General features: G+C 36.4%; 2 protein-coding genes and 1 long non-coding RNA gene across 4 annotated transcripts in view; 2 read left to right on the top strand and 1 right to left on the bottom strand.

The window, feature by feature from the left end:
• LOC147761875 (uncharacterized) overlaps positions 1-24,112 on the top strand; it is a 99,420-nt gene extending 75,308 nt beyond the window's left edge. The window contains exon 4 of the mRNA XM_087013135.1: positions 23,500-24,112. The gene's annotated coding sequence lies outside the window, so the exon portion shown is untranslated. The remainder of the gene's footprint in view (positions 1-23,499) is intronic.
• On the bottom strand, positions 398-18,471 carry LOC106175647 (uncharacterized). 2 transcript variants are annotated; one of them, XM_087012539.1, is made up of 20 exons: positions 18,392-18,471; positions 16,852-16,949; positions 13,286-13,387; positions 11,226-11,381; positions 10,620-10,880; positions 10,196-10,339; positions 9,682-9,996; positions 9,134-9,216; positions 8,741-8,963; positions 6,861-7,154; positions 6,269-6,592; positions 5,461-5,616; positions 4,689-4,756; positions 3,797-3,977; positions 3,579-3,692; positions 3,125-3,312; positions 2,808-2,930; positions 2,333-2,444; positions 1,764-1,860; positions 398-1,646 (listed from the first exon to the last, which is right to left on the bottom strand). In XM_087012539.1, exons 2-20 carry the CDS (start codon positions 16,928-16,930, stop codon positions 1,469-1,471), a joined length of 3,198 nt encoding a protein of 1,065 aa, XP_086868665.1. In that variant the 5' UTR covers positions 16,931-16,949; positions 18,392-18,471; the 3' UTR covers positions 398-1,468. The 2 variants fall into 2 exon arrangements, with proteins under 2 accessions (XP_086868665.1, XP_086868666.1); XM_087012540.1 differs by lacking the exons at positions 3,797-3,977; positions 4,689-4,756.
• LOC106175658 (uncharacterized) lies at positions 18,694-24,112 on the top strand. Its single transcript, XR_015334439.1, has 4 exons — positions 18,694-18,748; positions 22,500-22,692; positions 22,855-22,952; positions 23,368-24,112. It is a non-coding gene; the product is annotated as an uncharacterized LOC106175658 (long non-coding RNA).
• Positions 24,113-24,563: the final 451 nt, after the last annotated feature.

The following is a 24,563-nucleotide window of genomic DNA, read 5'->3' as shown; positions in this document are numbered from 1 at the left end:
CCTAACAGCTTAAGTAGGCATGACAGACATTAAAGCTGCTTAAGTTGATAGCAATTTAGTGAGAATCTCCTAGGAGATAGATCGATCCAAAGTTAGAACAATATCTGTGGGAATGGTCTCTATGGATCTCACCAGTCTACATCACACAAAACAACATGGATGGCTGGTCCACTTACAATAATCCCAGTTAATAATTAAGAAGCTGCATACATGGCCCATCTCCATACCAGGAATATTTTGCAAAAATTGTAGAACCATTTTCCACTAGACTCAGTGTGTGACATGTATACCATGATGAATAAAAACCAATTTGGAATCATATATACAAGTATGTGTTATCAATAAAAAGGGCATTCGAAGAATGTAAATAAAAGAAATAACTATTAAAGCACAAGACTTTCTTATTAAATATTATAATTTTATTTGTAAAATAGTAAAGGCTTCTAAAATATTAAATATGCCTGAGAAGCAGGAAGAGCAGAACTTAAGTATGGCATATGCGACAATAATTCATTGCTGGCAATAGAGGCAATATACACAAAAAAGGCCTGCACAGTGCTGCCTGTTACAGATAGGGGTATTCCCAGACATTTAGATCAATCTATCCCCATGGGGAGTCTTACTAGATTACTGTCAGATAATCCGGCTTAAATGTCCATCCCGCCTACTACAAGCTGTAAAGGGGTAATTAACTTTCGTGCCCGCTCGGCTGACAGCTATTTAATGTGAACCCCCAGGGAGTTAGGTCGATCTAGTTTGGATCGATCCAATCTCTGGGAATGGGGTCTTATAAATACGGCCGTAGTGTGAAAAGCTAATAATAATTTTATGCTCTGGAATTAAGCCTTAGTAAAGTAGAAAAAAAGAAACCAGAAATGACTGTCAAAACAAGGAAAATTGGATCTAATATGTTACGTTGACTCCTTCTCATTCAATCAAGGGGGGTTACTTTGGGTCAGTTTGAGCCAACTCCCATTGTCAGAGAATAAAGCAGACCTTCATACTAGGATGCAACTTTTACTGAGTCAAATGGTTTTTATGCATGCATTTAGAACAGCAGACTAACAGAATCATGGATCAAATATAGCCATCAACTTGAAACTTGCCGCTTATTTCCTGATTAGACACTGAATACATTCCCCATCGGGTCACACAACAAACATTCTAATTGGGTCATCAATATTTGATCCGCAGATCTGTTAGTTTGCAGTTCCGAATGCTCTCTTTGCCACTTATAACCTTCCTACATAAACATTAAACCATTATTTGGTTGCTATATATGTCACAAACAGCACTGCTACTCCTGTCCCTGTGGGGATGTTTCAAACCTGTTTTGACAGACTGGATATTATGCATCAAATGCCAGTATATACTCACTACGCATATTTCATTAAACACAATCAAATACTGGGCAAAGCTACAATGTATACTAATGACCAAGCGAGACCATGAATATTTCAAATATTCCTCAACATTTTTCTTTCACTTTGTTGTTGTCAATGTCCTCGTACAGTTTTTCCTCAAACTTCCCCAGAGTAAGAACATCACTCTCCGAGGCCAGGAGGACGTCCAAGGAATTAACAATGTCTTTGAATTTTGACCTTGAACTTGGGACCTCTTCCCAGCAGGACAACATGATGATATACCTGAAGTGAGAAGTAACACAAATTAAGGGACTTTAAGTAAAACATTATTTTACATGGTCCAAGCAATTTTTAAATATGTATACATATAATCCCAAAATTAACATTGTATATACTTACATGTCCTGTGAACAGTGTGGTGGTTGTGGCATCCGGTAACCCTCACTTAAAGCTTCCATCACCTGCTTGGCTGACATACCTGGGTAGGGACTGAAACCTTAATAATATAAGCAGCAGTGAGAATTGTAGATGTCAGAAATGAAACTCTACTAAATTATCCCTTAAAAACTTCTGATCAAAATAAAAAAGTACACATATTGTGTGAATGAAAATTCAATGTCAAGTATTACACAAATAATAATAATGATAATAATATTAATATTTAAACAAATAATAATTCTAACAACATTCATACCTTATTCACTTACTTTTTGCACCACATTTAAATAAGTCTGATAAAAATCCTGGGGCACAGAAGACATTTTATCGAAAAGATACCAGATATTGAATAATAAGCTGTAATTCTCAAAATTAAAATACTGCAGAGTCATACGTGTCATCAAAAAACATGATTACCCTTGAACAATAGGACACATGATCACAATTTCATAATACTTGCTTGCTAAACCTTTCGTTTACAACAAGAACATTCCAAGACTTTTATGAACTTGACCATCAGGCAATCTTACCCAATGTGACAATCTCCCACAGCAAGACTCCATACGCCCAGACGTCAGACTGCGTGGTATATATATTGTCAAACAGAGCTTCTGGGGACATCCAGCGAATTGGCAAGCGACCCTATTAAAGAGTAACATTAACAAAACATATACATGTTTATCTGTCAAGTGGTTATTGCAATTGTCAGATGATAACACCTGTCTATATAAGTTTATTTACACATCCTTACAATGCATACAAAAATGTGCAGTTATACTTAAATTAACTATGCTGCTTAAAATTGTACACACCCAGGGGCCGATTGAGGCCGTCTACTGGGTCTTCCGGAAGCATGCAAATCATTAGCGGTAACACTTTCTGAAGTGTACTAGTACTGATAATGGATATCATAAAATAATTATCCAAGATTGCTAATGCTAAGTTTCAGGTAAGAATGCAAAGTAAATATTTTTTTGGTTTTTATATACAAAAACATTCACTGACCTGCGATTGTTTTTCATACTTGTGACTTTCAATGACATCCTTAGCAAAGCCGAAGTCAGAAATCTTGCAGGTTCTATCCTCTGCTACCAAAATGTTTCGCGCAGCAAGGTCTCGATGTAGAATCTACAATGTAAATATTGAGACTGTTGATCTCACGTTGTAATGAAAATAATGGCACATCTTATTTTCTTTCAAAGTTTATAAAAAAGTGATCTTTACTGACTATGAGGCAAAATTTGGTGATATAGAAAATGAACAAAATAAGCAATAAGAAGGAATTATCTGTTTTCATAAAATAATTGTTTTTCCTAGCTTACCGCCATTGATGAAAGATATGACATTCCATTGGCCACATCTAATGCAAACTTTATCAGATCATGTGGTGTCAAGGAGGAGCTGATCCCATGTAAATTCCTATACTGCACTTTCCGTTTTGAACGGTCATTTCGTAGATAGTCCTGGAGATTTCCATTTGGAAGGTACTCGACAATAATTAATGGCACAGCTAAAATAGATCGCTTCAATTTATTCTAAAAGAATGTGTCAATTAACTTTAAGGTTGGCAATTTACCACTTATGTACAGGTGTTCCACAGGGAGCTATTGAAATTGCAAAAAAAAAAAAAAACAAGTAAACTTTAATTTTATGGTGAGTACTCCTCACAACTGATTTGTCCTTTCCTATTGATTAACACAGTTATATGAATTCAGTGCTTCATTTACAGTGATTTTAAAATTTATTAGATTTATATTATATAACATGTCTACATACCATCATCTCGAGTGCAGGATCCTAAAAGCCTGACCACATTTGGGTGAGGTTGGAGTTCCAGCATCACTTTCAGTTCTTTCATAATCTCACTGTAGAGGGAAGTGTCACTTGTATCTACAAATATAAGTTTATCTTATTGAAGTACATGCTAAAATCATCTGATTTTTAATGGACTCAAAGTATCACAACTATTAAAAATTGTTGGAATCAATATTTACCCTTTGCAGTTTTAACAGCAACAATGCTCCAATTTTGTTTTCCATCTAGATTGAAAATGCTGCCCCTGAAGACTTGGCTAAAAGCCCCGTTTCCTATCTTTTCCATCAACTTGATATTCCATCTTATCTCCACATCTCTCTCCTTAATCGCTGCATACAGTCGCTCTCCCATTGGCTCAAACTTTAAGTTTAATTTCATATAAATATCAACATCAAGATAAGGCAGCAAAGCTGTCAAATATTCAGACAAATATTATTAAAAAAGTAGAAAAAAAAGTTGCACAAAATAGGTTATTTTATTAAAACTGATGCAATAATACATTATGCTTAATAGCCAAGTCAACACCAAGTCTTAATTATGCGTAACTTCCAGAAAATGAATGGAATAAGGCTGGTTTTCTTACTTAGGGACCGTTCACATGGAAAGTCTATTTTCTAAAAATCTATTTTCTATTCGCGGTATCTTGTGATCATGGTCTGTGACCATGCGGCGTAATCACTAGCAGCGCGAGCCAGTTTCTCCCTGCACTGCCAGTACGCCGCGGGGTATTCAGGGCACAGTTGTTAAATTGTTAAATAATCTAGTCACTAAACACTGAAGATTTATTTATAACTCACAAGAATGTAGGGCAGAAAATAAGAAGTTTGGGGTGAAGGGTGACAATATCCTTAATACTTCATTCTTTTAAAAGTACAATCAACTGACATTAAGATATTCTTACTACAATATTTCACCTGTAAATGGTAAATTTCAGTTTATTTCAAAGATAAAAGTAACAGCTGTTATCACATGCAACCCTTTACAAAGGGACTGTACTATACTATACTGTAATTCTCAGACTTTATGACCAATTTTTAATCCAGACCCTGCATTTTTGAGTATGATATTCACCTCACCACTCAGAAAGGTCTGAAGCTCACTGTCTTCAGCTTCAACATGTACATTGTTTCTTTGTGACACTACAATGAAAAAACAGATGGGCTAAACACATGCATCTTTAAAAGGGAGGAGGGGAGATCACGGAAAATTTGGGAGCAAGTTTTATGAGCAAAGCAGAATAGGAAGAAATGAAACAGCTTAAGTGTTCAAGTTACAAAAAAAAAATTTGAAAAGTTTGTCATTGAAAACTAATTAAAGGGATTATAACTCTTCATTTTGATCAAAAAATGAATTTTCCTGGAGTAAACAACAATTTCCCATACTTACCAATGGTTTATGAATCCATTTTAACATTCAAAGTTAGTACCTGGTTTTTTTCTAAAAAGTTTGATTGTAATAATCTCTTACGAGATTATAACAGTGTATAGCCATCAATGAAGGTCACATGGTCTAAAGACAAGCTCACATATCAGAAAAATAGCTATAACTGCTGTTTTTGTGGTGAAACAGAATATGTTAAATTTCTATGAGTTGTTCGCAATGTTTTAATTGTGAAATATAGATCTCATATGAAGAGTAATTATCCTTTTAATATTTCAAAATGCATGAATCTGACATAGCATGCATACTGGGTGATGAACTTTTTAAAATTATTGAGAGGTCCATACTCAAGTTTGAGATTTTCAAAGTGAAATCGTTTTCCAACAAAATTTTCAAATTTTCACAATAATAGTGGAAGCACACATACCAGTAGTTGTTGTTTTAGCATTTACAATTTATTTACCTTTTTCTTCACCTCTTGTTTTGTGTTTCTTTTTGACACAGTAGGTGTAGGTGACATAAGCCAAGGCAATCATCACTGTGACCCCCAGGATGGCTCCTATCATCTCCCCTATGGCCTCTCCTAATAGACCCCCCACTGTGGCCCCAGTAGCTGGCTCTGAAATGATGTCAAGTAAACAAATGGTATTCACCATCATGACAGGTTTATTCTGAGCATTATTTGGAACAAGTCGGCAAAGCTGACAAATGTTAAGATAAAATAGACACTGAAAATTAACTAGCAAGTGATTTATTTTCAACTGACATTGTTAATATGTGAAAAATTAAAATTTAATACATAAAACTAGACAGCAAAGCTGACAAATATACAGACACCATACAGGAAACAAGGCAGCAAAGCTGACAAATATTCAGACATTCAGATGCAGAAAAGAGTGCACCAAATAATGCTTTGGTCAATTTCGAATGCACTATTACATAATGCTTTAAAACAGCATATAAATCACTCTTACCCTCTTACATTATGTGTTACAGGTATCTTGGACAGAAAAAACTAGAAAGTAATTCAGTCGGCTTTAAATAATTACTGTATATCATGCTGCTTTTCGAAAGTAACCTTCCTTTTTACCACACAAAGCCACTCAGTAAATTCAAAGTAAAACAAATGTACGGTTTGAAAGTTAATCAAGGGAATATCATGTGTCGGACAGCGACAGCTGCGGCAACAGTGAAAGCGACATCGACAAAATTGTAGCACAAAAGGTGCCCTTGGGAATGACACCCCTTAATTTACAACTACTATCATTTACCTGATAGTGTGATTTTCAGGACCGTGCTAGGTAAACCATGTAACTGGTTCACAATGTTACTGGCCTGGCACTCATAGTATCCAGGTTGCTGAATGTGATCTAGATAAAGCACTGAGGGGTTATCGCGGTCTCCATTTAGTACTTCTCTGGTGTTGGATAACTCTTCCCAATATAACCATTTGAAGTTAGGTTGAGGGTGACCAGTGGCTGAGCAAATGAGAGTGACGGCTGAACCTTTGACAAACTCCACACTGTCCATTGCTGAGTCTATGATGGAGAGAGCACCTGTGGAGATGTAAGTGATCTTAGGGTTGCTGGCAGCAGCTGAAATATTGCAATTTTTAATCATAAAATATAACTATCATGGATATTCAAAAGTGTGACTAGCAAAGGTTTTAAGCCCATGGAAGATCAAACTCACACCTTGAAAATGCCAGTATATGAAAAATGAAAATTTCACAAAAAGCTGTATTTAAGTCCTATGTTTCTTTCCTGTAAGTTTGAGAATAATTAATAAGTGACATGGTTTTCCTAAAATGGTAAAAATGGTGGCAGTGCCCAAAATTGTTGTTACATTTTATCTAATACATACTCAGTGACACACTGGCCCACTTTTGTCCAATCATACATGTAAACTGTGTGCCATCATCAGAGGCTGAGACATCTGCTCTTAGCTCACTCTGTCCATTATATGTGCAGCCATCACTATTCAGGACGGGATCACTTGACTGGGCATCTGAGGTCCTATTTTGTTGCTGATAGTTCAGAGTCTGGTACCACGTGATCCCCTTAGCTGGACGTCCAAGCTGACCAGAGCACATGAACTTTATTGACCCTTGGTCATTTAGTTGCTGGGTGGTCAAGACAGGGACTTCACTGGGCTCCACTAGAATATACACAGTCACATACATTTGTCTTATTCTAGCTTTAGTATATGCATTTTTCTAAAATAAATGTACTTTACCCTTGAAAACTGTTTTCCAAATTATCTCAGAACCTTATGGGTCCTTTGGATGGACTTCTAGTACACACATGTTTGTACCATACATGTAATTTGATATGGTAATTAAGTTAGGTCTCACAAAAGAAAATTGGCATTTGCCATCAGGTGGCTCAGATTGTAACCACTGCTTTTTTCTCTGAGCCTACATCTTCACTCCCCTTCACCTCCAGCTAAAAATGACCACTCAGCTTCATGTCTTACACCACTACATGTCACTTCAGGCACAATCATCATTATTAATCAAATATTAATCAAATCATAGAGTAATGAAATTTTTTCAAACCTATGTAATGATAACTTTTTATAATGCGCAAAATGCAATCCACAATTCCATGGTTCATGTCAGCTTTACATAAAGTCACTCAAAAAAAAAACCCAAGGACACATAATGACCAGTTTAACGGTTTATTTGATGATGCTTACTAGGTACATGATCTACTAGTACATGAAGTCTCCAACTTCTGTACCGTCTCCCATGTGTCTGTCTTCCTAATTCTTCCATGCAGTCACCATCAAATCTCCTCTCTTTGAACTCCCAGATATTACCTCTGAATACACATACAAATTTCTTATCTAAGGTGGATTCAATGCTGCATTATTTCATGGTGCATACTAATTTTAATTACTCAAATTGCATACGTCCACTTGCATTATATAATTACAGGTACGGCCATAAAAACAAGTCGAGTGCACAAGCAAGAGACTCCATTTAAATAAACTAGAGGATCAGAGAGGCGATACTGCCTCTGAGTGTTGTACCACCAGCTGGAGTAAGCACTTTTGTATGGAAAACCAAAATAAAGGGACACCACCTCCAGAATGATCTGCAAAGAGGCAACATCAGGTGGGAGGAGATAGAAAGGGCGGCTGCCGACCGAACAAGTTGGAAAAAGTTTGACGCCCAATGTCCTAGCTTGGACAGGAGGACCTAAGACTAGGACCTACAGTGTTGTAGTTGACAAGCTCTACAAAATGCAGTAAACACGATATCCCAATATTTTTGTTGAAAATCACCATTTAAAACAAAATCATGGGGTACAGAAAAAGTTTAAATCCAAATTTGTGAAGTGCGGTTCACGGCAAAAAGTAGGTCAAAGGTCAACTTCAAGGTCAAAGTTAGATTGCCAGTGTATCTTCCTACTCAAGTTCAATAGCAACTATGGCCATTCACTATATATATCTCTGCCGGTTTTGGAGATTTGGGATGGAAACCTTGCAAAGTTCAGTTCATAGTGAAAAGTTGGTCAAAGGTCAATTTCAAGGTCACATTTAGGTTGCCAGTATATGACTTCCTATTAAAGTTCAATGGTAACTATGGACCTATCTCTGTTAGTTTTGGAGATATTGGGATTGAAACCTTGCAAAGTTCTGTTCATGATGAAAAGTACATGTAGGTCAAAGGCAAATTTTAAGGTCACAATAAGATACAAATTAACAAATAAATAAACATGGATGTTTTGTCAACAAACCTCTTGAAATTGTTATGGAGTTTGGCCTTGAAAAGCCAGAATTGTCCTTTTGGTTAGAAAGCTTTATCTGGATGCTCCAGTGTGTGCAGGCAGCAGTGTCAAAATCTTTGTACCTTGCATTGGCTGCAACAGTTTGTGTTACCTCGCCAGCATCAGTTCCATTCTTATACCTGATTTCAATCTCTCTTCCATCCCGGCATTTCCAGTCTTGATCAGTTATTTTCTTAAAAAGCCAAATATTAAACATATCACATATAAATTTAAATGTTAAAAAATGTTAATTTAGAAGGACCTTACGACACAATTTACTTCTTCAGTTTACTTTCAAGATAACTGCATGTAACTGTATTGTTTAAGTTTTTTCTTAATTTTCATTCTTAATATAAAACTCACATTCCAAGTAACCCTGATAACTATTCTATTAGAATCGGAAACCTCCTGTATGTGGAACTGGCTGGTGTTAAGTCTACGAGGCTCTGAAAATTATATGGAAAGGGACATCATTTAGAAAATTTGTATACAATAACTAAAATCATACTTGATTTAAAGAAAGAGAAAAAAATATATATATATGTCAATAAAAAAAAAAAAAATATATATATATATATATATATGTCCATGATACTGGCTAACAACAATGGGTTATCATATTTGAAAGTCTTTCAAAATATTTTTATGTGTTGGATTACAGTGTGGGTGCTTTCATGTGATACAGGGGATGGATTTATCTAATTATAACAAAATTTTGAGTTTCAAATCAATGCTGAGTATTTTAAAATTTTTAATTCATAGCTGAAAATGACACTCAAACAAGGCTTAAATCTGGGACCCAGTACCATGGATGTCCATATATATATATATACACGGTATATATATATATATATATATATATATATATATATATATATATATTTACTGAGTATATATATATCTATACTTACTGCCACACATTGTTTTAACTCGAGTGATTTCATCCTCCAAAAAAGGGCCAGGTTGATTATCATCTTTTCTTATCCTCACCCTCACCAGGTACACCATATCAGGCAGCAAGTTGGAAACAGTGACCTCACACTTGATACCACAATCTTCTCCACTCCTGTTTATAGATTCCCATGTATTACCATGTAGTTCAGTGTATTGTAATACATACTGGATTCCTTGCACACCAGATCTATTACATGTACATAGTCTACTATTCCAACTAACTGCAATACTAGTGGCTGTTGATGTAGCTGAAGGTTTCTCGCCAAGTGTACCTACAAAAAAGTCCTTGTTACAGCTTGCAAACAGCAAAAATAAAAAAGTCTCCTTGTTTGGCACATAAATTTTGAAATTCTTTTGGAGGCAAAGCATCCTCTGACCTTATAATCTGATAATTTTTCTTTCTTCATTTTTCACTGAGTAAGACACTCTTTCTTTGTAATTAAAATCTCCTTGCAAGCTCCTTGTACTTACAGTCCTGGCAGCCTGTTCCTCCCCATCCCACAGAGCATCCACTTATACAGGCACCTGTTTCCTTATTACACACCTCATTGCTGTCTCTGCATCTACAGTCCTTGTCGCAGTTGTTCTGGCCATCAAAGCGGTAGTCAGGACAATCTAGACAATTGAAAAGACAAGGTCATTTTGATTTTTTAAATTTAAATTATAAACTAAAGCAGTGGCATCACAGAATGGGGCTGTTGTGGAAAAAAAACTTTGAGCTAAATAGTTTTATACTTGGGTTCATTTCTGCAAAATAAATTCATGATCACATCAAATACAAGTATACTTGCGTGACTACATACACACACATATGGCAACAAAAGGAAAGACCATTTGGAATTTTTAGAATAATCATTTCGTAAATCTAACTTTAACATCATACACCTGTACTCACCACATGTTTGTATACCACAGTAAATATATCCACCATCACTATTACACCAGGGTTTTACTCTTGAATGCCTTTTTGAATTCCTGCAGTAGTTCTTTGCTAAGTGTAAGTTCATTTCAGGAACATCATCATCATTTAGTTTGAGACGATTATTGGGATCAGTCCACAAATTACATGTAAATGTGCCATACCCTGATACTTTCCCAGCATATTTGAAGCCCCCATCCTTTTTACTGTTGCTCAAGTCATAATAACATGATGAATCTTGAAGAAATATAATACCAGCAGACTGTTACAGATTGTAAAATTAATCCCAAAATATTTTAAGTAAATGCATTTACACAAGGCCACCATTTACTAGTGTATCAATTTTCCAATTGGGAATTTCGCTTGTCCCATTTTTCTAAAGCCAGCATTGGTGCCATTTATCATTTTGTAATCATGCATTTAATGATGATTGATTTGGCTATAGCCTTATAGTGGCCTTAAAACATTTCAATATGTGAGAACTAACAATGAGTTCTTAACAAAGAACATGTTTTTTTCTTAAATCATATCGAAGTTCAAGGGTTATTACAACAGTTCATCAACAACCATTCTACTGCTTACCCAGCAGGCATCCAGGTCCCCAGTTGTTTCCAGCACAGCCACTAGGACAGAAGCCAGTTCTTTTGTCACACACTTCTCCATCTGTAGCACACTGGCACTGAAACTTGCAATGCCAGCCAAAGTACCCATCAGCACATTGGTAGGGGACACAAATCTCTGCAATTAAATGGAATTTGAAACAGATATTATTAAAATTTGCGATCTGACTATGTACCCCTTAACCATGCAGTAAAAAAATGCCCATAATGGATTTTTAGCAAATGTAAAAATGTTTCATACAAATGCAAAAATAAAGTTTATACAATTATCATTTCACAATGCTTGAAAATGTAAACCTTTTATATTTTCAAGGATGCAAAAATAAAATAATAAATGTAAACAGGGAAGCAGAGATGTCAAATGCACAGACAAAAGGCTGGAAATAAATGGCGCACAAAATATGTCATTTTTTCAGTTTTGATGCAATATTAATTTATGCTTGACAGCAAAATCAACACCAAATTTTGATTATGCACAACAGGAAACCTGAACTGTAAAACTTTGTGCATGTAACTATCAAGTGGCTTCAGGCCAATGAGAGTTCAAATTCACACACTGAAAATGCCAGAATAAGAAAGACAAAAATTTCAGAAACTGCATAAATCCAGAAAAACAATCCAATCAAGCTGGTTTTCCAATATGAGCTGTATGTCAATCCTAAGAATCATTCTTGTAAGTAAGAAAATAATAAGTAATTTGAAAACAGTTTTCCTTTCATAGCATTTTTAGTGGCAGTGCACAAAATTGTATTTTTTTAATTTTGATGCAATATAACATAATGATTAACAGCATAATCATCACCAAAGTTTCATTATCTACAAATCATAACATGGACATTCAGATACAGTACCTAACATATCACTTCATGCCCATAAGGGTTCTAAGTCCCACACTGATATAGCCAATATGTAAAAAACATAGATTTCACAAAAAAATGCATTTCTTTTTTTTTTTAATCCAGACAGTATAAAATCCTTATGAATCTTTTCTGCAGTTTGAGAATCAAAAGTAACATGGTAATCCTTTAATTGTCTATGTGACAGTAGTGCCCAAATAAGATTTTTTCAACTTTTGTTGATGCAATATTACATAATGCTTATATTAAGGGCAGGATCACCACCAATTTACTATAATGTATTATAACTATCATGGATATCAAGAAAATGTTACGAGCAATTAAAGGTCTTCAGGTCCATGCAGGTTCAAAGTGGCACCTTGAAACTGACATGATGTGAAAAATAATCATTTCAAAACAACAACTAGACAGCAAAGCTGACAAATATACAGATAAAAAAGGCAGCAAAGATGACAAATGTTCCAACATTACGAAGAAAAAAAGTGCACCAAATAATGTTTTGGCCAACTTTGATGCACTGTTACATAATGCTTTAAAACAGCACAATCACTCTTACCCTCTTACATTATATACTACAGGTAACATGAACACTGAAAAACTAACAAGTGATTCAATTTCATGGGATATAAAAGCCACTAAAAATGCTGATGTGTGAAAAATAAAAATTCAAACAAACAGAAAAAAAAACAGAAAAGTATAAATGTCAAATGATCATGCCAATTTTCAAAGGCAACCTGCTTCTTTACCAATCAAAGCCACTTAAATTTTAAGTAAAACAAAAATATGGTTTGGCAGATATGGGGCGAACGTCATGTGTCAGACAGTGACAGGAAAGGCAACAGCCACAGCAACAGTGCTGGCAACAGCGACAGCCACGACTCGGACAGACAGACCAATCAGAATTGCTCATCTTAGAACTAGGTTAAATATGACTGCAACTGTCAAGTCACATTAATCTTTGTTCTGCACCTGTACATGTCATTTAAACTTTATCATAAAGATACCAAAACATGGCCATATTTGCTTATGACATTCATTCCCTGCCATGCAAATCATTAATAAAGATATTAATATTAGGATATCTATCATTTCCTACCACACAATTTTTAATTTTCTTTTTTTTTTCAGAATAATTTTTTTTTTTTTTTTTTTTGTCTTAATTTACCAGATTTGGGTGTTTCCTGGGATCTTGCAGAAAATCGTCTTGTTCTTATCCCATTCCCTGGTTGCAGTAACAGTGGGTTTTTTTGTGTTGATACTTCTTGGGCTGAAGATAAAAGAAAGAAAACTAGAGCATCAGAGAGGACTCCTGGTACTGTAGGGGAGATCGGGGCTAGCTGGACCCTGGGGTAAGTTGGCCCCCATCAATTTATGAAAAAGTAACTATACATGTATATGGGGTAAAAATATTGATCACATCATTTAGTAGAGTGACCGTATCCAATAGTGCTAAGAAAGCGTCGGTTGTAAAGAAGTTTCATTTAGTCCAAATGAAAGCATCCTAAAGTAGCTTTATTAAAGAGACTTTAAAATCTATTTTCATCAGCTTTTGATCTAATATAGTAGGCCTATATGTAAAAGGCATCAAACTGAAGCTCATTGTTTCAAGTTTCACAGAAATGTATCATCATTGTTCATTCCAGCACCATAAATGGCTGCAATCCTTTAAACTAATTAAAATGTGCACCCGGGGCTAGTTGGCCCCCTTGACTGCACGCAACAGAGCTACAGACCATTGTTGAAACAAACCAAATGGTTTGTTAAATAATTACCAGTTTAAAACTGAATTTGCTAGTTTCTTTTAAAACAAAAATTTATTATTTAATTGTTTTCATTCATAAAAAAACCTGCTTTATACCATTATTAATTTATTCTTAATTAAAATAAAGTTGGCTCTACAAGGCCAAAAGTGTCTAACTGGGCCAACTAGCCCCGGTCTCCCCTACTGGAGTAAGTGCATTCAATAATTAACAGTATAACTATCATACAGCTTCATACCCTTGGGAGTTCAAAGACCCACACTTGAAAAAAAAAGAAAAAGAAAAACCCTCCATTACCAGGAAAAGAATGCAATAAGGATGGTTTTCCAACTCAAGCTGTCTATCATAGAGTCATGCTGCACCGATACTTCCCCTTTGTAAATTTTTGCATTATCCACATCGATACAACCCCACACCGATAGATCCCCGCATCGATAAAGCCCTGTAAAATTGCCGTTATACGCGCACCGATACTCCCCCACATCATTACTCCGGGTCCCCCTATGCAATTTCCACGAAACTGAGGGTCTGGGTAACAGAGAGTGAATTATACAGGATAGGGTCAGTCTACGTAAGTGGGTGAAAATGGGGCCTTAGCGATAGTCCGAAGGTTCAAAAGTCCGAAGGTTCATTGGTCCGAATGTTCACTATAGAAACTCCGGACCAATGAACCCTTGATAAAAAAATCGATGAAAATGTTACCACTTTTCGGACCAATGAACCTTCGGACTATCGAGACGCCCCCATCAAAAACTAGGGCGGGGCTCACCTATGCAAATTGATGGGAATTGGACTGTCTATGAGGGGGGAGTCTGTCAGCATACATTGATATTGTTTCACATAAGGATATGATAAATTGGTCAACGAGTCGAAAGCACGGCCTACACTGTATAAGAAATACTTTTTTCAAATGGAAAAACCGCTTTGGATATTGGTGAGATATGTGGAAAAAATGGCCGCAGGGAAATCCCTGTTGATGTTGTTTTTATGCTTTTTAAATCTGTCATAATGGTTTTATTTATGCATAATGATTTAAAGAATTAGTTTTAAGAAACTTGATAGCATTCTAGGAAGACAAAAGCGAGGCCCGCTCTTGTAGAGCCAACTGGACACTTATACACTTATTCATTAGATTGTTCCTTTATTTCACTATTGTCTTATAAGAAGTACCTGTATTATCCGAGCTGAACCAATCCACAAGGAAAGAAGATTTATTCAGAAGGCAAACTCAATTGTACTAGTACCTCTCATCTATAATAAAACCTGCCTGCCTGGATTGAACAAATATCAGGACTTTGTCGTTCTTTGTTACCTGATTTCCCCTTCTTTGTTACCGTTCTTTGTTACTGGATCCCGAAGGACAATAAAACGCAATAGCAAAGGGAAGAAACCCACAATTAAAACCCCTTGACAAATCACCTACACCAAGGATTTCACAAACCTGTTTGAATATAAATACACATTGTTTTGCATTTTTTACATTTACATCCCCTACGTCTGTCGGCGGCGGCGTCATAGTCGTGCGCTCGTAGACAAAACACAAGTAGTGGAGAATTTTTTTACCTCTTGTCTTCAAACTTATAGAAATGATTAATATTCCTTAAATACAGGGGTCTTGTACGAAAGGCAGCTTGTTAGGAACATTTTTTCTGCACTCTTTGAAAATTTATGCTAAAATTTATTATATTTAAAGCCTCGGTCACAACCGGCCGCACAGGCTCTTACGACCCGTTTGAGTCTATATTTTGCGGAGAATCTTATGTGCCACGCAGGTGCTTTATGCAAAATTTCAATTTGGACATATGTAAGCACGTGCGGATGATATTGAACATTTCCAATAGATTCTACAAATAATCTGCGAACAGCGAGGCCGCAAACGTAACTTGCTCCCTTCGCAAGGAGTTTGCAAGGAGTTTGCAAGTGAGACTTGCGTGGTCCAAAATGCATGTCACAAGCAATGAAGGAGAAAGTGCCCTTTTGCGTGTTTTCAAAAATTTTGAATTTTGCTCAATTCAGATTCTAATATGCCTCCCAAAAGACAAGGGAAAGAAACTTAAAGAGCAGAAAAGAAGGTTAAAGGAAGAAGACAGAAAACAAAGCCCTTTTTTATTGCTTAATAATTTAACGAATTCATCGTTGCCTGAAGAAAAGACATAGCTGCGCTATCTTAGATTAAAAATAACTTTGCCTTGAATAAATAAATAAATAAATAAATAAATAAATAAATAAATAAATAAATAAAAGGGTGTATAATATATATACGGTAAATACAGTAGGAGAACGAAATTAATTTTGCAAAAACATTTCTCAAAAATCACAAGGAAGAGCTGTACTGTCGAGCTGCAAACAAAGTCTGAGATCCACTTCGTGTAACGTTCTTTATTTTCCCCAATATATTTCGAATAAAATGTGTCACTTTTGGGTCCCAAGAGGGTGGTGCGTCTGGAAAGGAAAGCATTATAGAAAGGGTTTTGAATCACGAATTGTGTTTACAAAGCCAAGGGAATCTATGCCGTGGGGGAGAAGTGTTTTTACGGAGTATATAGGTACGTGGGAGTATCAGTGCAGAGGAGTATCGATGCGGGGATGTAAAGAAGCTGGGGAGTATCGGTGTGGGGATGTAAAGAAGAGGGGGAGTATCAGTGTGGGATGTAAAGAAGAGGGGGAGTATTGATGCGGGGATGTAAAGAAGCGGGGGATAGGAGTATCGGTGTGGGGATGTAAAGAAGCGGGGGATAGGAGTATCGGTGTGGGGATGTAAAGAAGCGGGGGATAGGAGTATCGGTGTGGGGATGTAAAGAAGCGGGGGATAGGAGTATCGGTGTGGGGATGTAAAGAATTATATTCGAAGCGGGGGATAGGAGTATCGGTGTGGGGATGTAAAGAAGCGGGGGAGTATCGGTGCGGGGATGGATATCATAAGTCATATGGCAAGCTGAGTATACAGGTAGTACATTAAGTTGTAACTTACCTGCTGCCAGCAGAACAACGATGACCAATAACCATTCAAAATTGAATTTAGAACTTGATGATAACCAAGAAACTACCATTTCTATACTGGAGTATCATCTACAAATAAACAAACCTGAAAATTTTTGATATTTTAGAGGGCGAACGGTTTCATTTTGTATATGGTTTAGAACTATGATTCAACTAGTCGAATTCAAATTTCAAGAGGGGACCAGGAATTTAAGGGGGGTCAGGACCCCCCTGAACCCCTCTTAATCTGCCACTGTATGCATACATATATATATAATAGACTTGTGAAGATTCTCATGTTTATAGCTACTTATATCTGTCTGGTCTACCCAAAGGATATGGGGTTAGTGAAAAGCAGAAAAGAGCGTTCAGAAAAAGGAATGTAGTTTTACACCATAAGGCAGGACAGACTTTGAGAGGCATCCTAGTATCCCCAAAGGACAAATTAGACCCCGGAGAACAGTGTGGCATTGTATACCAGTGTGAGTGTCAGGTAGGTGGAGAGAAATACATCGGAGAGACAGGACGTTCCATAAAAGAAAAAATTATAGAACATCAAAAATCTTTTAAGAAACATGATAAAAAAGCTGTCCTCAGCCAACACCAGGGGAGGACATGGCATTGTTTAACATCAAAAATATAAGAAGATATATAAATCTTGGAAAGAGAGCCATGGGACCTACACCATGAAGTTCTTGAAGCGATTAACATATGCTTACATGGGCCAAAGCTGAATCGGAATGATGGGACTGAGCTACCCAGCCTCTACCTACCACTCCTAAAGGAGGGGCAGGCAAAGGGGGGGGGGTCTGACCAAATAGCACACCAGAGGAGGTGTTAGGTTGTCACATCTATCACAACCTCATTCCCTGATGCAATCTGACTGCAAGCAGACGAAATATTGGCTGGTAAGTATACTAGCTATAGACAAAAGAATCTTCACAAGTCTATAAACATATCTTTGTTTGTACAGTATACAATTGCGGCCATATAGGTTTTTTTTATGCAATAACGTGCACCATTGGTTTAATACTAATAATTAATGAAATAAATGAACAAAACTAAGCATACGATACATTGCCTCAGTTTTCGGGGGCGTCTCGATAGTCCGAAGGTTCATTGGTCCGAAGGTTCATTGGTCCGAAAAGTGGTAACATTTTTATCGATTTTTTAATCAAGGGTTCATTGGTCCGAAGGTTCTATAGTGAACATTCGGACCAATGAACCTTCGGACTATTGAACCTTCGGACTATCGCTACGGCCCCCAGTTTTCACCCTTACATGTTCATGTACGATGCATGGAAGGCCGAAAACTGAGGCAAACTATACCAGGAAGTAAACAATACATATTGATAACCGATACCAGGCAGGAAGTTATATAATTGTATGTAACAACGTCAAATTGATAACCGATAATTGATAGATAACCGATATACTAACGTTAGTATCTGACATTTTTGCTTAGAATATTTATTAATTTGAGATGAACTCTCGTCTCCAGACAGTCTCTTACCAAGGAGATACTAACTTACCACACCTGTCTTTTACTTTCACTTCTCGTGTTTGCGAATTTTCCTTTCGGTTTCTTTGAATTTATGCACAGATGGCGCCACATGTTTAAAAGAAAAGCTGGCCCGAAAATTCAACTCTATGCAGCACCATTTCTAGAAATGCTTGGAACTATTTTGCGCATACCTGTTCTTATTTCATGGGTGGGATTTGCTGATGATTTAAAGGAATTTTTGTCAAAAGCAAATGCCTGGATTAGAGACTGTAGCCTCTTGGAATAGTGAAAAGCACTTCCGGCCAAGAACGTAACTGAAAGGTAAATGTATAAAGACGATTTTAAAAACCCTGGTTTAGATCTAATGCACCAAAACTGGGATAAGGTAATGATGTGCAACTGTCATTTTTAGTTTGATCATCACCCTTGGTGTGATTTTTCGTGAAGATCAACAAAATAATGTGAATAAACATGCATTAAAATGATGTTGCATTGTCGGCAAATTACAGTTTTACTTTACAGATTACAATACTTGTAGGTTGCCTGATTTTCCTACTTTTCAGTCTTACTAACTGATTTACTCCTCTAAATATACTGAACAAAAACATAAACACACGAAACTAAAATGGTCAGTTGAAATGGATAATCATGAAATATGCCCAGGTTGATGGTTTATTTGTGAACTGATGGATTTGTTTTGATCAATTATAGTGGTCTGGTTTCACTTGGCCGCTCCATGTGAGTATACTCAGAGGTTCAGTTTTTACACCCATAAGACTAATGGAGCATGACGGAGTAGAGGTCAATCTGCAAGACCAATACACAGACACTCTTTACCGTCTAGGCAATAAAAGGACACACCAAAATGTGTATTTCTGCCACTTGTCAACATGCCACAGACAACTGGAACCATGAGGGAGCATGCCATCAGCATGCTCAATGCTGGCTTGTCAGTAACAGAAGATGCAGCATGCCTGGATGTGCATCATTCCACTGTCAACCGTCTGGGAACACGCTTCAGAGACACTGGTAGCATTAGGAACCACCCTTATGCACCATGTCGCCCAACAAACACCTGTGGAATGTTCTGGATCAGAGTTTTCAGCCATCATGTTACAGCTCTCGAGAATATTCGCCAACTGCGAGTAGCACTCCAGGAGGAATGGGATAATATCCCTTATGCCTCTATTGACAACTTAGTGATGTCCATGCGCCGCTGGTGTACTGCTCTGCACAAATTTAATGGTGTCTGTGAACTCAGGATGTTAACCCCCATGGTGTATTTGATGCCCTATTTCTTGGACTGTGCATTTAAACTTTCCCTTTATGCTCTCAAAGTGATGTCTATTTGTCGAGAAATATATGCTGTTATTTTTGGCTATATACTCTAGTTCCATATATGAAAATAAATTACATATTCTTTCGTGCGTTTATATTTTTGTTCAGTATATGAACCACGTAAGGCATGCAACTGAGGCAAGGTCCACACATGACACATGATTTCATTACAGGTCACATGTTTGAAAGCCCAAGGTGACTGCATGTAATACTACAATATCAGGTAATGCTACAGGTGGCGCTGCAGGTTGACGGGCTTAGACCTGGGACACCAGGGCTCCGTATCTGGAAAGGTTTGCTATGTTGCGCACGAGCATTAGTGTCTCAATTCCATAACCGATTCTATTTCGAGATACGTGGGCCATGGAATCGAGACGCACTTGCACGTGCATAAATTCAAAGAAAAATTTGCAAACATGAGAAGTGAGAGTAAAAGACAGGAGTACAGAGCGCAAGCGTCTCGATTTCGTAACGCGCCTGTAGCCTCTATGTGATATTGCTATTCACAATACACGATGTTTACGGGGCCCTGGTATATTATGTCTTTCTACTTAATTCTTCTCTCTCGTCTGCTCATTCTCTCTCTGTAATACCCCATGTTAATTAGCTGCCACTGCCCTCATTCTTCTAGACAATACTGTGAATAACAGCCAGTTTAAAGGGATCTTGCTAGTATCATTTCTCTTATGTCTAACTTTCCATTGTGGTCCTTTTTCATATGTCCAACTTTTCATTCCAAATTGCTACTTACCCAACTTTCTGATTGGAGCTTACAGAAGCTGACATATGTTATGTGGTGACATTTCATTACTTTTCATTATTTTTTCACATGATCAGGCCATTTTTATCAAAGTTATGTTGATTTTTTATTATTTTTAGCATATATGCAACACCGATAACACAATAAGTGGAAAACCGTTTTACCTTTTGGCTTGAAACTTACATATATACAGAACTGATGAAAATTCATAATACACAGGTCAAGTTAAAAAATCAGCGTGATTGGACCATTTTTCAAAAGTTACGCTGTTTTGTTTTTTTTTGTTTTTTTTCAGCATATATGTATCACAGGGGGTACTTGGTCTGAGCATAGAAGTAGAGAGAATGGTGTCTCTACTTCTACATGTATGGTCTGAGTTACTTCTCCAGCAGGTAACACAACAGCAGTGATATGTTTTCCAGAGAACAACTACCAACTGACTTATCTCTACATTTATTTCTCTGGCTGAGAGATCTGGAGTCTCCTAAGACAACAGGGACAATCCAGCTATCGGTTTGACTGACCAAACTCAATCTGAGCTCTTATCTCCAATCTCTCTCATCTCTAATACAAAGTTCTTCTCCTTATATACTAATACACACAAAATATATTACAGTGAATCCTAAAACAAGTCAGAGATAATGAAGCCAATTAACAGAATTAAGATATATTACTAGAGACCTTTCACATAATTAAACTCAGACTGCTTTAAACTTTAACTTGGAGATGAAGCCGTAAATAAAGTTATTCAATCCTTTTAAAACTGAAAACATGCTTTACAACTTGGTTACAGTTCTTTCCAATAAATAAAATGCGTTAACAGATTCATGTAATATCATTATAACGGAAACATCTGAACAACCTTTACCAAATGTTGATTTAATTTGATTTAAATGTGGAAGTTTCTGAAATGAAGTTTGGCCGTGAAATCACCACTATGACATATGCAACACTGATAATGCATTTTAAGAAAAACCGATCGGCCTTTTGTCTTGCGACTCACAGGAGTGATCAGTTTGACTAGTATACAACGCATTTTAAGAAAAAACAATTGGCCTTTTGTCTTGTGACTCACATTTTGTACACAGGAGTGATCAGTTTAACTAGTATACAGATCAAGTTTGAAAATAAGCTTGATCAGTTAAGTTTTGATGAAGTCATGCCTTTTTTTTTTTTTTTTTGTAAATAAGTGTTTTTTCTTCAGATTTAATCCGTAGGCATGTTAACAGTCTCATTATAGAACTAATTAGATATGTAAAAGTGTTGTTTTGACATTTTCTGCTTCAAAAATGGAAATGAACTCATTTTTCTCATTCTGGCATTTTCTAATGTGAACTTGAACTCTCATGGGCCTGATGCTTTTACTTTCATCGGTATTACCTGTTGTGCATAATTTTACTTTCATCGGTATTACCTGTTGTGCATAATTTTTTTTTTTAAAGTGTGACTTATTGGCCTGAAGACCTTTGCTTGTCACATGAAGGTGGTCAGTCTGTAATTTTCCCTTGGGTATAAGTTCACAGCTATTAAGTCACTTGTCTAATTAATATTCAAGTGACCATTAAATGAGATTACATAAAACACACTTGTCTTTAACATTATGTCTTTAAAAATTATGTAACATTATTTTATGCACTGTCATCATTTTTCAAATATTGGGACTTTCATTATGTGAATTTGAACTCTCATGGTCCTAAAACTGTAATCTTATTGCAGGGGCGGATTGAGACTGTCTTCTGGAAGACGGTCAGATTTTGAAGTTTACATTGACAGGTATCTATTTTTTTTTCTGTTGGAAGACCATCAAAAATGGAGGATGGATCAACAAAGATAATTTGGAATACTCTCAGAAAATATCTCTGGATGCGCTCCTGTTATTGACCATGTTACCTGTTGTTCATGATTAAAATTCAGTGTTGATTAACTGCATTATTTATTATTGCATCAATATTGACAAAATGACCTATTTTCTGCATCTTTATTTTCTGTTTTTGCCTGTACATTTGACAGCTTTGCTGCCTTGTTTATAATATTTCAGGTGGTCCTGCAGAGTGGACAAGAAGCAGAAGCAGCCAGGACCTGCCTAGAAGGGATGGACCTTGCTGTCAGCAATCAGTGGCTGGTTGAGACTCTGATGAAGTGTCATAAAAAAACAAGCACTTTTGTACTTAAGAAGCTGTAGGATGGGTTTCTCAGCCCGCAGGAACTGTCTGGAACAACTTTTTAAATAGGTCAGCAGTTGCAAGAGCTAGTTTCATATAAAAATAAAAGCACGGTTTAAACATTTTTTGCATCAGTGCTTTATTATTTTATTCCCAAATGTTAAATTGATTTAAATTGGTTTATTTGCATATTTTTGTGACCAGTTTATTTTCATCTCTGACTTTTTATAGCCTATAGAATGACCTAGTTGGGTCTGACTGCCATTCAAGTTAATGCAGCAATAAATTCCAAGATTTCAGCTGCTCGTAGATGTGTGAGGAATGTAAATGTAAGTATTCTTTAAAACAGTTTTAGCACTTTAATTTTTTTTAAATATCCAAGTCATTTCTTTACCTCTTCTCCTGGTTTTAGGACATATTAAACAATAATGTGTTTATTGAAGTGATGTTTCTTCCTCCACTTGGATGTTAAGCCTGCAGGAACTGTCTGTAACATATTGTATAGAAATGTGATCAGTAAAAGATTTGAGGGTTGAATTTGGATACTCAGTTGAGACAAAAGACGGAAGATTTGAACTTTGAAGTATTTTGCATGTATAGTAAAAATTCATGTGTATAGCTTCATATTTGTTTTTTTGTTTTTTTCTTTACAAATTGCCTGTGAAAACATTTCATAGTTATGCTTCTTAACTGGAAATTTTCTTTTTATTCATTGGTCTAAAGTGCTCGTCTTTTTTCTCACAGGATGCAATGGAACCAGACTACAACAAAACGGAGAATTTTGAAGACTACGACAAACCGACCAATTTCTCCAGCCCAATGTATGACATTATAATAGGATTAGAACCTGCTAATCCCCCTAAAAAGGATTAGAACCTGCTAATCCCCCTAATAGGATAAGAACCTGCTAAACCCCGTAAAAAGGACATGACCAGCTCCACTCACTCCAATGGGGTAGCAGACAACCAGTCATCAGAGATCAAAGTCCATATACCACATAAAGGACTCTGTACTTCAGTAACGGCAACGTACCATTTATGAGACTAAAGATTTTTTTAGCATAAAATTCTTGATCATCATTCCACAGATGAGGCAAAGCTTCGGAGGGAACATATCTCACACAAAGCAGAATAGATGTTGGTAGTTATGATGAAACTCTATTATGAAGTGATGTATCAAACTCCTACAAAATATTTGTTCTTGTGACACAACTCAATGTAACAGTGGAGCTGATATGAAGATTCCAGATGAAAATCCAAAATGGCGCTTTGTAGTTTGTTTTAATACATCATCCTAGAAGTAAATCTGTGTTGGCTTCCTTGGTGTACTCAACATTCCAGTAACTTTTGCTTTGCTTCAGAAAAGGGTAGAAGATAAATTTATATTTTCCTTCTGGCTTTAAACTGTATGTCATGGTGTAATTTAACCAGTGTGACAGATAAAACAACAACAATAATAATGATGATAATAATAATGTTAGTGGAAAGTCCATGCTGGTACATGTTTATCTTTTTAGGTTTTTGTTTATCTTATTAGGTCTTAGGTAATACATTCATATAACCTTCGTCCTCCAATACAGGTGCTGTTCAATGATAAAGTGTAAGGTTCAATTTTCTATTCACCAATCGAGAAGTAATCAACAAGATTTGTGGATTTCATAACAGCTTTATTCCCACTGCCTTAGTTTCTCCCTTTTCTGTATCTACTGGTAACAAAGTTGTTATGTCCCTTACATAAACTATCACTGGGACTCTGTGCTCTAGGCATGGGAACCCAGCCAAAGTTTCTCCCTCTTCTGTATCTACTGGTAACAAAGTTGTTCTGTCCCTTACATAAACTATCACTGGGACTCTGTGCTCTAGGCATGGGAACCCAGCCAAAGTTTCTCCCTCTTCTGTATCTACTGGTAACAAAGTTGTTCTGTCCCTTACATAAACTAT

This window comes from Lingula anatina, chromosome 5 (genome assembly GCF_051362555.1).
Source record: "Lingula anatina isolate TDL-2025a chromosome 5, LinAna3.0, whole genome shotgun sequence".
NCBI classification, from domain to species: domain Eukaryota; kingdom Metazoa; phylum Brachiopoda; class Lingulata; order Lingulida; family Lingulidae; genus Lingula; species Lingula anatina.
The sequence above is the reverse complement of the archived record's forward strand: the minus strand, read 5'-3'. Positions and strand labels throughout refer to the sequence as shown.

Excerpts from the sequence above, each read along its gene's own strand:
- LOC106175647 (XM_087012539.1), bottom strand. The coding sequence starts at position 16,930 with ATGGTAGTTTCTTGGTTATCATCAAGTTCTAAATTCAATTTTGAATGG. Across the intron at positions 3,313-3,578 it reads ATCCTGCACTCGAGATGATG|CTGTGCCATTAATTATTGTC; the intron begins GTATGTAGACAT and ends GATCTATTTTAG. Across the intron at positions 1,861-2,332 it reads GTGGGAGATTGTCACATTGG|GTTTCAGTCCCTACCCAGGT; the intron begins GTAAGATTGCCT and ends TATATTATTAAG.